The 13,415-nt window shown below is 36.5% G+C and overlaps 1 protein-coding gene across 7 annotated transcripts in view; it reads left to right on the forward strand.

The window, feature by feature from the left end:
• Positions 1 to 13,415, forward strand: part of Pclo (piccolo presynaptic cytomatrix protein) — a 323,641-nt gene that overhangs the window by 114,394 nt on the left and 195,832 nt on the right. For all 7 annotated transcript variants that reach the window (XM_076913130.1, XM_076913132.1, XM_076913133.1 and 4 more), the window contains exon 4: positions 9,630 to 10,334. In XM_076913130.1, coding sequence (XP_076769245.1) covers positions 9,630 to 10,334 — 705 coding nt within the window. The remainder of the gene's footprint in view (positions 1 to 9,629; positions 10,335 to 13,415) is intronic.

Here is a 13,415-nt window from a genome sequence, read left to right on the forward strand (position 1 = left end):
TGTAAAACTAGAAATCCAAAAGTTTAGCTGGGTGGGATCTTGCCCTGAAATCGTTACTTCCTTAATTCCATTTAATATTCTTGAACTCTAGATTTAGTTTCATTCCACTTCCTGGTGCATCTTACTCTTTGAACTATATATTTTGTATTTTTCCTTTCTAAGATAGCTAAGCTTGATTGAAACACTCTTCATGAGAAAAAAAAAGCAGGCAAAAGTCTATGGGTTTTTTGAGACTTCTTTGTCAATGCAATTAATATAAATCTCTTCACCTTAGTCTCAGTCTCATTCTTCAGACAAGGACAAAAAGCAGCAACATTCTTCACTGAAACATCACAAGAATGATCTGCAGAGTTCAAATCACCCATAGACCAATGTCTTCCATATTTCTACTATAATGGCCCATTAAGCTTCAGTTAAATTCATGGCTTTCTAAATACAATCCCCCAAATCCACATTCTTCCAAACAAAAGCATGGTCAGGCCTATCACAGCAATACCCTATTTTTGGTACAAACTTATGTCTTAGTCATGGTTTCCATTTCAGTGAAGAGACACAATGACAAAGGCAATTCTTATAAAGGACAACATTTAATTGAGGTTAGTTTTCAGGTTCAGATGTTCAGTTCATTATCATCATAGCAGAAAGCAGGCAGACACTGTTGCAGAGAAGACAAGAGTTCTACATCTTGATCTGAAAGCAGTCAGAAGACTATCTTCCAGGTAGCTAGGAAGAGTCTTAAAGCCCACCCCCACAGTGATATACTTCCTCCAACAAGGCCACACTTACTGCAACAAGGCAACACCTACTGCAACAAGGCCACACATCCTAATAGTGCCAGTCTCTGGGCCAAGCATACTTAAACCACCACAACCCTTATCTTTTCTCAGACTTCAAGTCACCAAGTATTTCTGCCCAAACCGCTCCTGCAGTAGTCTTGACATTAATATGGACCAATGAAATACAGTTCATGTATTTTTCAGATAATTGCCTTATGTGTTCCACACCTTCTTCTCAATTCATCCAATGCCTCTGAATAAGATTCAGTCACATCTTTGCTTTCAAGAAAGTACTTATTGGGTCAGTCACTTAACAGTATTCATTGTAAATTTGTTCTTTATACCAAAAGTACATATCATAGGTCATTGAAAACCTATGTGGTATTTATTGAAAAGTTGTGGGGGGCAGATAATTGTTGCACTTTGGTCTGCCTCTCTGCTGGGGTTGCTATGCACCAGGCATGAGGGGAAAGGCAGAGCCGAGGCCAAACAAGATCCAGCCTGGTTGGGTGCAAATGCTCAGTACCAGAGAGGCTGGAGAAGAAAAAGTCTTCTTTGAGAGTCTTAGGCATATCTCTTTTAGGTGAAGGCCTTTCCTGCAGCAGCCTTTAATGAATGGGTTCTCTGAGACAATCCTTGCTTATTCATATCACTTTATTTGCTGGTGAATATAAACAACATACATTTTATTGGGATGAATCGGGGATTATATACCTTTGGGGAGAAGGTCATTGGCTGAAGGCTTAGGGTATTGTAATGCCTCATTAACATGGCAAATCATCCTAGGTGTTATGCTACCTGAGTACCCATGTTCCTTTCAGTGGGGTGTTGTGGTTACATGTTCCAGAGAAGGTACAGAGACAGGTAGGAAGTGGCTCAACTCCTGCTGTTCTCAAATCTCTGAGATTCCTGGTGTTTGAGATCACTGAACCTTACTAGTTCTTATGCCTGTCTGGCACAGTCCCACTTGCCCTACAGATAGTGGTCACTATACAGTTCCAACAAACAGAAGTAGGGTTGGTGTTGTATGGTAGGATGTAATGTCCATCTTCTAGTCCCACATTTTCAGGGTTTTGATGGGATCTTTGAGGCAATCTGGCTACCTACATTGTCCAAATTGGCGAGCTTAATTCAGCAAGCGAACAAGTGAAGGAAATACCTGATATCAACCTCTGACTTCTAGACATACCCAGCATGCACCCAGATACATATGTAGACACACACTCATATGCACAGTATATACAATATAATTAGGTCATTAGGGTACAACCTCATGAATGTGATTTGTCCTCTCAAGATGTTCCTTGACTCTTAAGCTGCAGTTTATCCCAGCCTGAGTGCAACATAAAACAGGAAATTTCTTTCTCTGGAGTCCTGGATTTCCCTGTCTCCAGGACTAGGAGAAATTTATTTCTAGAATAAACTAGCTGACAAGGATTTGCAATTTTGACATAGCAACTAATACTATAAACTAATACTGTATTTAATAGTTTATATCAGTTGTTAAATTGATAGAATCTGAGATTACATTGGAAACAAGTCTCTGGGCATATCTGTAAAGCATTTTAGATGTTAGGTAAATTAAAGTGGGTAGACCCACCTTCTATGTGGATGAAAGAAAGAAAACTAAGCACAAGCATACATCACTGTTTCCAGGCTGTGAATACAATATGAACAGCTGCTTCCTCAAGCTTCTATACTGCGATGGTTTGTACGCTCACAATATAAGCAAACACAAGCCCTTACTCTCCTAAGTGTACTTCTTGATAGTTATTTTGTCACAGCAGGACAAATAACTGCTACTGTGTATACATATGTACATGTATGTCTCTGTGTATGTGAGTGTGTCTGTTTCTGTGTGTGTCTGTGTGCATGCATGTTTGTGTATCTGTGTGTATGTGGTGTTAATAGAACCTATATCCATGGTTTCCTTTAGTGAAGATTGTTCAGTCATGATTGTTTCAATGTAATAATTTACAGATATTTTAATTCAGGTGTGAAATTTGTGTGCTATATCTATAACTCTTTAAATTACCACTCAGGTTATTTTTGTAGTTTAGAAAAATGTATATGTATTATGACAGGAAAGAAAACAGAAAGGGATTCTGGTTTAGGTCATGAAAAAATGAATACCAAAACCAACAAAATATGAAATTATATTCTCAGCATATTTAAAATATCTGATTAGAATATATATACATGTATATATGATTTTTATTTATTATATGATATATGTGATTTTACTTAGCATGTGGATATTTATGGAAATACTGTTAACATATTTTGCATATGTGGAAACATATTGTTTATACTTCTAAAGATAAAAACCAGAGTAATTGTTTTGGGATGTACAGGGCTGTGTGGCATTGCAGAAGTGGTAGATATGGACATAGTTACTGGTCACCTTGGGAAAAGAAACTTAGAAATTCAGCATTCTCTCAGTTTTATATAGTCTGCTACGATTTTTTAAATTAATCCTTATTCTTAAATTTAGTCATTCATTCTACTCTAACTCAGTAAAGTATGTATTTCCCATGTTCCAGTTTTACATAAGAGCATGCTAACTTTGTATTGCTTTACATATATACATACCTGTTACATATATACATGTCTTAACTTCTTATGTAATTCATTTTGAACATATGAACAAATGAGAAAGAACAGATAATTAAATATTGTACTTTGTACTTGAGTCATTCTTTTGGTAATCATAAAAAGCAAGTATGAAAAAAATTATATATTCTAATTTAAACTACATAGTAATATAATACATAGTAATAAAAGAACTTCAACCATATACTATTCATTTTTCAGAGAGGAAGAATACGAATAAAAGGTCTACAAATAAACCATTTTACATACATTTGTTTTTGAAACAGCATCTTATATAGCTCATTCTACTCTTAAATTCATTGTGTAGCAGAAGTAGACCTAGAATTCTCTTCCTCTGGCTGTCAGCTCTGGAGTGCTGATATGACAGACTTGCACCACCATAACTGGATCATTTGCACACTTTTAAATGGTAATACTATGATCAAAAATTCCTAACATCTTAATTTTGTAGTCTAAAAGACCTGGTTGTATAGTCTAGAAAAAGTGTTCCCAACGTTCAATTCTATTTCTTTTTTTCTTTTACAAATAACAAAACACAAGGCATTTTTTGAATGTCAGGTTACATTTATAAACACAGGATCCTAAGATAAATAAATACAGCTAAAATAGTATAAATTACTGATTCAAATGACAATGCTGCCATACTTTTGGGTCTATCAGTAAATGAAAAATGATTTCAATGGCTATAGAGATTGCTCAGTGATTAAGAACACTTGCTGCTCTTCTACAGAACCCAAGTTTAAGGCTGAACACTCACATCAAATTGCTTACAACACCTAGTAGCATCTCTGACTCTGAGAAACCAATATCTTTTTTGACATCTTGGGACTCCTTGGGCAACTGCACTCTCTTGTGCATATTGTATACATGTGTACACACACACTTAAATATTTTAAAATATTTTTGAGATATGATTTATAAATACATGATTTATAAATTAATGACTTCAAGTTACTATAATTATATTATACAATTACATAATTATAATTAAATATTTTGCCTAATAACATTCTAAATGTTATGCACATCAACAAGCCATCAAAATGTTAACTTATTGTTTAAGTATTTTATTTTAGAGCCAAAAGGTGCACAAGACAAAAACTGTATTTTGATTGTAATTCTCTCCATCTCAAAATAAGCCTCTGGTTCAATACTTCTGTTGTAGGAAGGTGGAGAGTGTATTATTTTCCAAATCAGTTCAGTTGTTACTTTAATAAAAATTAATGCAAAATGCTATATGCAAGACATCTCAGATGCAAATATAAATGTGTGTGTGTACTGTATTTTTGACCATCATTTCCAAAGTATTTTAAGTCTATTGGTAATTTTCAACCTGCTGCAGGCCTTCTATGCATGCTTCAAAAAAGACACTTAGAAAAACAAACCAGCAGCCCTGAATTCTATGATTTTACTTAATGGTATTGTTGCTATAGTTACAGCTGAAATTCTACATAAAGCAAATTACTTATTGATGGAGAAATGCTGAGTGGCACGGTGCAGTCCCTTTGGTGTTTCTTTATTATTGCCTTCATTTCCTGCTTCCTTCTTAAAATTAATGGATTTTTAGAGTGTTGTTTTGTTTTGAAGAAGCTTTGATGATTTAATGTTAGAATAAATGCATTTTACTAACATGTTCTACCTGACAAGTGAATGTGTTTGGATATGGTGTGATAAGCATAGTTATTTTTATATACTAATTTATCAGAACTTTCTCTACTTGGATATACATTTTTATTCTAATAACTGAGTTTAAAGAAATAAATAAGAATGTGAGTATTTTCATAATATGGAGGCTTCTGATTTTGTTACATTTAATAATTAGATAACATTTTTTATTAATAGTTTGTTCCACTGACACTACTAAGACTGTCCTTGAAATAAAACATTAAAATCTATGGAATACATAAAAGCAAATGAACATAGACTGAGAAACTCAAAATTTATGTCTATAAGTTTACAAATGTCTCTATAAGCATTTATAGTTAGCAGAGGCAAGATCAAGAGTAAAGTCAGTATTAGAAATGTCTTCAGAAATATAATGTCTGTATTAAATATAAATTTTCTTCCGTATACCCATATTGTTCCCTCTCAAATTCATGACTTCTTTTAAATTAGTTGATTTATTATAATGCATAAGATATAGATATGATATATATGTATACAATGCCTAAATGTATAAATAGAACATACTCTGTTTAATGCTAATTATATACACACATATATATGTATATATATTATACATGTATAATATATGTATAATATATGTATATACATGGATAATAATATATATGTATATATGTATATATGTATGGAATTATATATATGTATACATATGTATATACATATATATATACATATATATACATATATATAATTTCAGAGCTGACCTCTTTATATTTAGTAATCAAATAGGGGGATCCTCCCTAGGGAAGATTGTTTCCCACACTTCAACAATTAGGGGCCTGTAGCTCTTTGTCTATAGGTAGGGCCCTGTGAGGTTCCACTTTGCATTTTAGTATGTCTATTGGTGTAGTACTTGTTCGGACCTTCTTGAAGTATCATGGGTGAGACTTCCCTTTTGTTTCTAGGAGACACAATTTTACAGCAGATTTTCTGGTCTTCTAAATCATAAAACATTATAGAGGTTATACAATATATTTGAATTTTATTCTTTCCCCGTCCCCAACTCCGTGTAAATCTACTTCAACCTCTCTATCTGTGGGGTCTTGGGTTTTGGTAGAGCATTGGCTTAGAAATGGCCGGAGACCCTGCAAGGGACGGAATACATTTTGCCATGCTCCCAGATTCCAGGCTCCTGACATGAGGCCTTCCCACCCCCAGCTCCATTAACCTGTGCTTTCCTGTCACCTAAGGCAATGCATCCCCTTCCAAAGAGGTTTGCTTCACCCTCCACAGGTAGAGGGCATGACTACAGGCCTCAGCCCTAGAGAGATTTCTATATTAATGAGTTATCTAAAGGCCAGAAGGCATAGCTAATTAAGTATTCCTTTCCAGACCCTCCTCCCTCCTCCCTCCTCCCTCCTCCCTCCTCCCTCCTCCCTCCTCCCTCCTCCCTCCTCCCTCCTCCCTCCTCCCTCCTCCCTCCTCCCTCCTCCCTCCTCCCTCCTTATTTAAGTCAGGATCCCCTGACTTAAGTGTGGGGTGTGCATCCAGATTCAACTACCATCCGCCATGCCAATTAAGCCTGTAAAAACCTATGGACTTTCTTGTGTCATTGGGGCAGCCCTGTGAGGAACCGTGAAGAAGGCCTTTAATGATGAGCCTGTAGCAGCAGTCGCCATGCTTTCCTGAGGGCTCCTCTGCATTCCCCACAGAGGCCTGCCTGTGCAAGCAAGCTAGCCAGAGCTGTTCTGAGTAACAAAAGAATCCCTTTTCTGTGGTGTGATCTAGGCTTCCCTCCCCCTCCCTTGGTCCTGCCTGCAAGCCCCTTGTCTCGCAGTAGGCTCCCAGCAACAGTCTGGGAGCCCCAGAATGGTGGCCCTGGGCCTCCGAGCTCAGAGAACCCTGCCTGCTCCCTTCCTCCCCCACCTCAGGCTGAGTTCACTCCTTGCCCAGGCGTTAGCCCCTATAGAGTCCTCCTGGAGCAGTGTGAGAGGAACACAGTTGAACTTCCTGTGTGAGCTCCTGCTGCCCAGAGTCGCAGTCCCAGCCGACTGGGGCAGCAGATCTGCAGAAATCACAACCAGCGAACAAGATTCAAGAACCCATGTGCACGCGCGCACATGCGGCCATATGCCAAACTAATCATTCCCCGCATCTATCCACCCAACTGCATGTACTTTGTCTCTTTTAAAACAATCAAATAGTCCCAATTTGTATTGACCAACTATAATTGAAGGAGGGGAGCCTGTCCTACAGTATGGTTGATATACCGACGTCATTCTATTGAAGAAAACTGAAGTTCCTTCTCCCAGAATCTACCCAACAGGACCAGTGGATAAGTATAGAAATTTATGCCTTCTTCCAATCACCTGTGCTGGGATTTGTCTGACTTCAGTTTGTGCAGGTCTTGTGAATGTGTCATAGTCTATGTGAATCCATAGATACATCTGCCATGTTATGTTTGCGAAATGTAGTTTCCTTGAAACCATCTACCACTATGACTCTCCCAATCTTTTCTTCTTACCTTCTGCATATATCTCTGAGCCCTGACTTCAGAAGTGTGATACAGATACTGTATATAGGGCTGAACATTCAAAAGTATCTCATTGTCTGCACATTGTCCATTTGAAGATGTCAGTGTTAATTACTGTGAAAAGAAGCTTCTCTCATGAGAATTGAGAAGTGCATTTATCTATGGCTATCTACTTGCTATATGGTGACTTAATAGAATAATCATAGTAGACATACCCTAGCGCTCGTGACCTATCTAGCCTCAGGTTCTTGGCCTCATTGACACTGTCCCATATAGAATCTAACTGTGCAGTGTGACATAAAGCCAACCAAAGAGTGATTGATTACCTCCTGTAACATGTGTTCCCTTCTTGCTCCAGTACATCTTGCAGGCAGGGAGCTGTTGTAGGTTTCAGGATTTGTTTCTTGCTGTTATCTCATAGAGACGCACAGTCATTTGTTTACGTGGAAGAACGGACACCACTGCTTTTTACCTTTACCAAACATACTGTATATTGGGGGAGTGAAGTATTTTATTTGACGCAATGGATTGGGTACATCTATTATACATTGTTAACCCTCTCACCTTCATTTTAAAAGTTATGAAAATATTGAGTATACTGTCTTCCAAATACCAATGTGCTTCATGTTCTGAATGTCTTTTTTTTTTCTTAAGAAAAGTCATGTGCTCTGTGGTACTTAACCATATACTCAATATATGACAACTAAGTAAGAGTAATTTCTCAAAAAACAATCGGAATTTTAAAATAGACAGAACTTCCCAAGGGAATGGGAACTGTATTACTTCTAGATTAAAAGTCCCCAGATTATTTATATTGGGAAATGTCCTGATGAAAGTGCCTAGTGCACACCTGCATGGGATTTTTAGAATCCTTGTGACAGCACAGCACTGAGAAGCTGCTATTTTTGTCTGTTTTTTTTAAATGTCAAGCTCAAAATATGAATAATGAAGATATCTCAAGATGTATCTCAATCAAACAATGGTTTTTGAAACCTTAGTACAGATCAAGATTGATGGTCTGTTATTTTTGTTGACTATTCAGCACAGAATTGAGACACTCAGTATTGGGCAAGAGTCCCAATGACTTGTGGATCTAGTTGTTATGTAAAACTGTGGTTCGAACCAGAGATGCTTCCACAGAAACTTAATAAAGATGGACATTAATATATTGCTGGGTGGTGGTGGCACATACCTCTAATCCCAGCACTTGGGAGGCTGAGGCAGTTGGATCTCTGAGTTCCAGTTCAGTCTAGTCTGCATAAAGAGTTCTAGGTCAGCCAGCTCTACACAGAGAAACCTTGTTTTGAAATAAAGTGAAGGAAGGGAAGGGAAAAAAAGAGGGTAGGTAGGAAGGAAGGAAAACAAAGGCAAAAAAAGAAAGATTGATAATGAGGGATCAAACACACCGAAAGTAACGGGACCCAAATACATCCTAATGCTTTACATTATTGAATGTAACAGTTGGCATCCATCTGTGTACTTTAGGTAAGACATTAAGAATCCATAACCCCATAAAGCTTTGAAAAAATAGTCAAATATATTAAGCACCATTTTTGAAGTCTCTAAAAAATAGAAAGCAGGGGACAAATTAAAACTTTTCTCTAATAGTATTCTACAATAGTAAGTGATTTTTCTGTAAGGTATTTAAGCCACACAGCTGCAGAGGGGAGCCAGTGTGAAAAGCGATTTGAAATTGAATTTATCTGGAGACAATTCAAAATAAGAAAGCAGGCAGTCTTATTTATAGGATCCTCCCACCTTCTTTCTTGCATAATGAATACACATTAAATGGTAATAACTAGAAAGAAGCAATGTGTACAGCCTTTATCTCTTACCTTAAGATAGATATCATGGAGGACAAAACAGAAAATTCAGCATTGGTCAGCATTGTGCCGCATTTATCTTTTAAATAGTCTACGTTTTCTAAATGATGTTGGTTTTTTTCTTAGAAGACAATGATTCACCCTCTCCCTATCAACAATCAACAGAACTACGAGGCATTTTAAATTTTCATCTTGATTAATGCTCTAGAAAAAAAAAAGTCTGCAGTACTCTTAATCTATTCATTGCTGTTTGTCTTACAGATTCAAGAATGGCTTTGTTTAAACTGCCAGACACAGAGAGCAATATCAGGACAACTTGGAGATATGGGCAAAATGCCACCTGCATCCTCAGGACCCAAGGCATCCCCTGTGCCTGCCCCTGCAGAACCCTCACCTCAGAAAACGCCCACAGCGGCCGCGAAAGGTAAAAAGAAGGAAACAGAAGTAAAAACGGAAACTGAAAAACCGCTCCCAGAAAAAGAAATACCACCAGTTGAGAAAACCCCTCCAACGGTCACCACAGATCAAAAACTAGAAGAAAGCGAAGTAACGAAAAGCAAAGTTTTGGCCTTGTCGGAAAAGAAGCCGTCTGAAGAAGAAAAAGCACTCTCTGCAGATAAAAAGGAAAAAAAGCCACCTGCTGAGGAAAAGCCACCACTTGAAGAAAAGAAGCCAATTCCTGATGATAAGAAATTACCCCCAGAAGCAAAACCATTGGCCTCAGAGGGGGAAGAGAAACATGAAATTCTTAAAGCTCACATACAAATTCCCGAAGAAGAGCCCGTAGGCAGAGTTGCTGCAAAGGCAGGTGAAGAGCAGCAGCCAGACACCAGGCCTGACGATCTGCCAGGCGCCGCACCTCAAACGTTACCCACGGAAGGAGAGAAGGAAAGCAGAGTGGTAACACAGCCACAGGCAGAAGGCACTGCAAAGGATGGCCAAGGGGAGCCTGGCAAAGAAAAGACAGTAAGTTGTGTTTCCTACCATCGCAGTCTAGTGTGCTCTACACAGTACCTGAGTTGATCAAGGGCAGGGTGGACGTGAAAACCTATAACCTATGAACTTCATTTCAGAGAACTCTAACATCTTTTCATGTAAATGGTATTTTGATACTTTAATCAAATTCCATAGAGATAAAATTCTCTAACGAGTATAAGGTATTTTATTATCTTAATCAAATTCCATAGAAATAACGTTTTCTAAGTCATACAGAAAATGGAAAGGATTCCTATAGTTCCATGTTGTTGTTATTATTATTATTTTTTTTATTATTATTGTTAGTAGTAGCAGCAGCAGCAGTAGTATAGTCCCAGAATGGGACTATAAGTCAGTATTTCTCTTTACCTAAAAACCAATTGGCTTTTTAAGGGGCAAGGAGTTATTTTGCTGTTGTTTGTCTTGTTTTGCCATTCCTTTTGATAGACTTCTAAGCCGTGAACAGCACAAAATTATTGGTTAAAAAGAAAGGTGTAGTCAAAAGTCCAGAATCAAAATAATTTTATATCTTCATAGTTAATTCTAGTTTTATTCTTGATTTAACGTCATATACTGAATATGAGAGACTTGCTTGGAATCTGCAGATAATCTAGAATAATACATACTTTTCCTTTAGTGAGAAGTTTCAAGAATATTCCATCTTACGTAATATTTGAATAAGGAATTCTGCTATTTTTCAAGGAACTCTAATTTTTCAAGTATATTAATATTGATCAATCCCCTTTAAACCCTTCCTCCCTCTCAAACTGATAGGCTCTTTTTATTTGATTTTTATTGTTATGTGTGTGTTGTGTGTTGTCTGTTGTTAGCCATATTTCTTCTTTACCAAGAAATAAGCTTTAAATTAACAGTGAACAAATGTAGTGATTGCTTTGCTTTATTTTTCTTTCTTATAATAGAACTTCCAATTTCCTAGTAGGATTTTGTAGATCATGGGAACAATTAAGAAGAACCGAAAGAATGTCAATATTATCAGTTTATTTCCAAAATCAAGAATTAATCTTTCTTCTTACATTTAAACGATAACATGAAACCTCTAATATTTTGTTTTCCTGTCTTGGGTCTTCTCATACAGACAGGCTATCTACACTCAACAGTGGGTAGTCTTGCCTAAATAGCTTAGCTTGGATTTCCCCATTATGGTATCTGGCTGCAATATAACCTTCCTCTCCAAGTGAGAAATCAAAACCACAAACACTTCCATTGTGATTCTTATGCATAGATTGTTTTCTCCCCTCTGAAACTGTTCTGCTTTTTTCTTGTGTGTTGTGTGCCTATGCAGGCCCTTCACTGCGGGCCCATCACAGAAGCCCCACCTGAGTTGCTATCCTTCTCACCTCCTCCCACCTCAGGACTGACAGTCACCATCTCCTGCTGTAGAACCCCCTGTATTGACTCGTTTCTATATTACCATTTTAAAATCCAAGTATTACTCCTCAGTTACATCTTACTACATTCTAGGCACTTTTAAAAACCCCTTTCCCCCTATCTAATCTACATTATTGATAATATAAATATTATGATAGCTGTTTTTAAAAATATGGGAATCAGATTTTATACCCCCAAATAAAAGTATACTTGGAGGCAAATAGTAGAATGAGGATGTTAGTATTGTCCTGATAATAAAGCCGCCACTGACACAAACCTCTAATGATCTTCATCCTGGGACACTTCTGAAGCATGGTCTCTCCTTATTCATCTCTCTTTGTAAATTTTGACACAATCTTTTGGGTAACATTCACAGCCTGCATATTTTTATTATCTTATGTTCATTTATCAATTTGTCAGTTTTAATAATGTGTTGTTTATATTTCTTGTTGCTACATCATTTTATGTTATTTTCAAATCTCTAAAATGCATTTATTAAGTAAATTTTAATTACTATATATGATATTTAAATGAATATATTTGAATATATTAGAAAATATGCCAATTTAACCCTTTTAGTTTCATATTTTAAAGTCATATTGCTATAAAATTCTCTTGTTTTTTTACCTACTTACTCAGGTGGGAAACTTTTGAAATCTTTTTTTTTTTTTTTACATATTATACTGAAAAACCACAGTGCTCTAGATCCAAACTACAATGAACACATATTTTAGCATGGACTTTGGTTTCTGTCTAAAATAACTGAAGGGTTAATATTCAAGTTATCAATAGACATTGAACACAATACCTGCATAATCTCAGTGAGAAATAACCAACTGTTCTGGTGAACTATGTTATCTTTTTCCTGGGCTCAGTTATATGGGCTCAATCTGGTTTTGGGTGATTTAGATACTCATATTTGCAGACCATCTTAACATAAACTTTCTATAAACAATTAAAGATAGCCTCTGTCTTCTTTTAGTTCATTTTAAATCAAGTCTAGAAAAATTAACCAAGCACTTACTGCTATCTGGTCTTGCAATTTTTTGTATGTATCCTAGATATCAGTTCTTAGCTCTACTAAACTTCAGAACTATTTTTCTTCAATGTGGAAAGCTACTGGATTCAACTCCTTTGGAAAGAACACAGACAAATGTGACAGAGCATCTGTGCTTTTGAACATTTCCTCCCACTGGGTACCCTACAAAGTACCCCACTATCAGAAAAGTTTCAAAGGGTGCCAACTCATCACTGTCTTCTCTCTCACTAGCCTACTGTCCAATGAAAGGCAATGGGAGACTCATGGGAAAGAGATTCTTCAATCTCTCCTGTGGATTAGTAATTTATTCACTCTTAGCCCCTGAAATTTTTAATAATTGTTTAAATATAAATTCCATGCATGGAAAACATGCAATATAATATAGACCAGTGTAGCAGAATGTAATGATAATTTATTTCAAAACAGAAAATATTATCTTTAGGGGAAATGAAAAATAACATTGCTGTTTTAAAACTCTGCCTACAGTATCACTAGTCTTTCTATCTGACTTTGTCAAAGATTCAAAATTAGTAAACGAAAGGAAGCTAACTGAAATTTTATTTTTATTTTAGAATTGTGGAGGTTGTTCTAAATGATGTTAAATGTAAAAAAAAATGAAACAGATAATAAAAATGTCAATTTCC

Source organism: Arvicanthis niloticus, chromosome 15 (assembly GCF_011762505.2).
Source record: "Arvicanthis niloticus isolate mArvNil1 chromosome 15, mArvNil1.pat.X, whole genome shotgun sequence".
Taxonomy (NCBI): Eukaryota; Metazoa; Chordata; class Mammalia; order Rodentia; family Muridae; genus Arvicanthis; species Arvicanthis niloticus.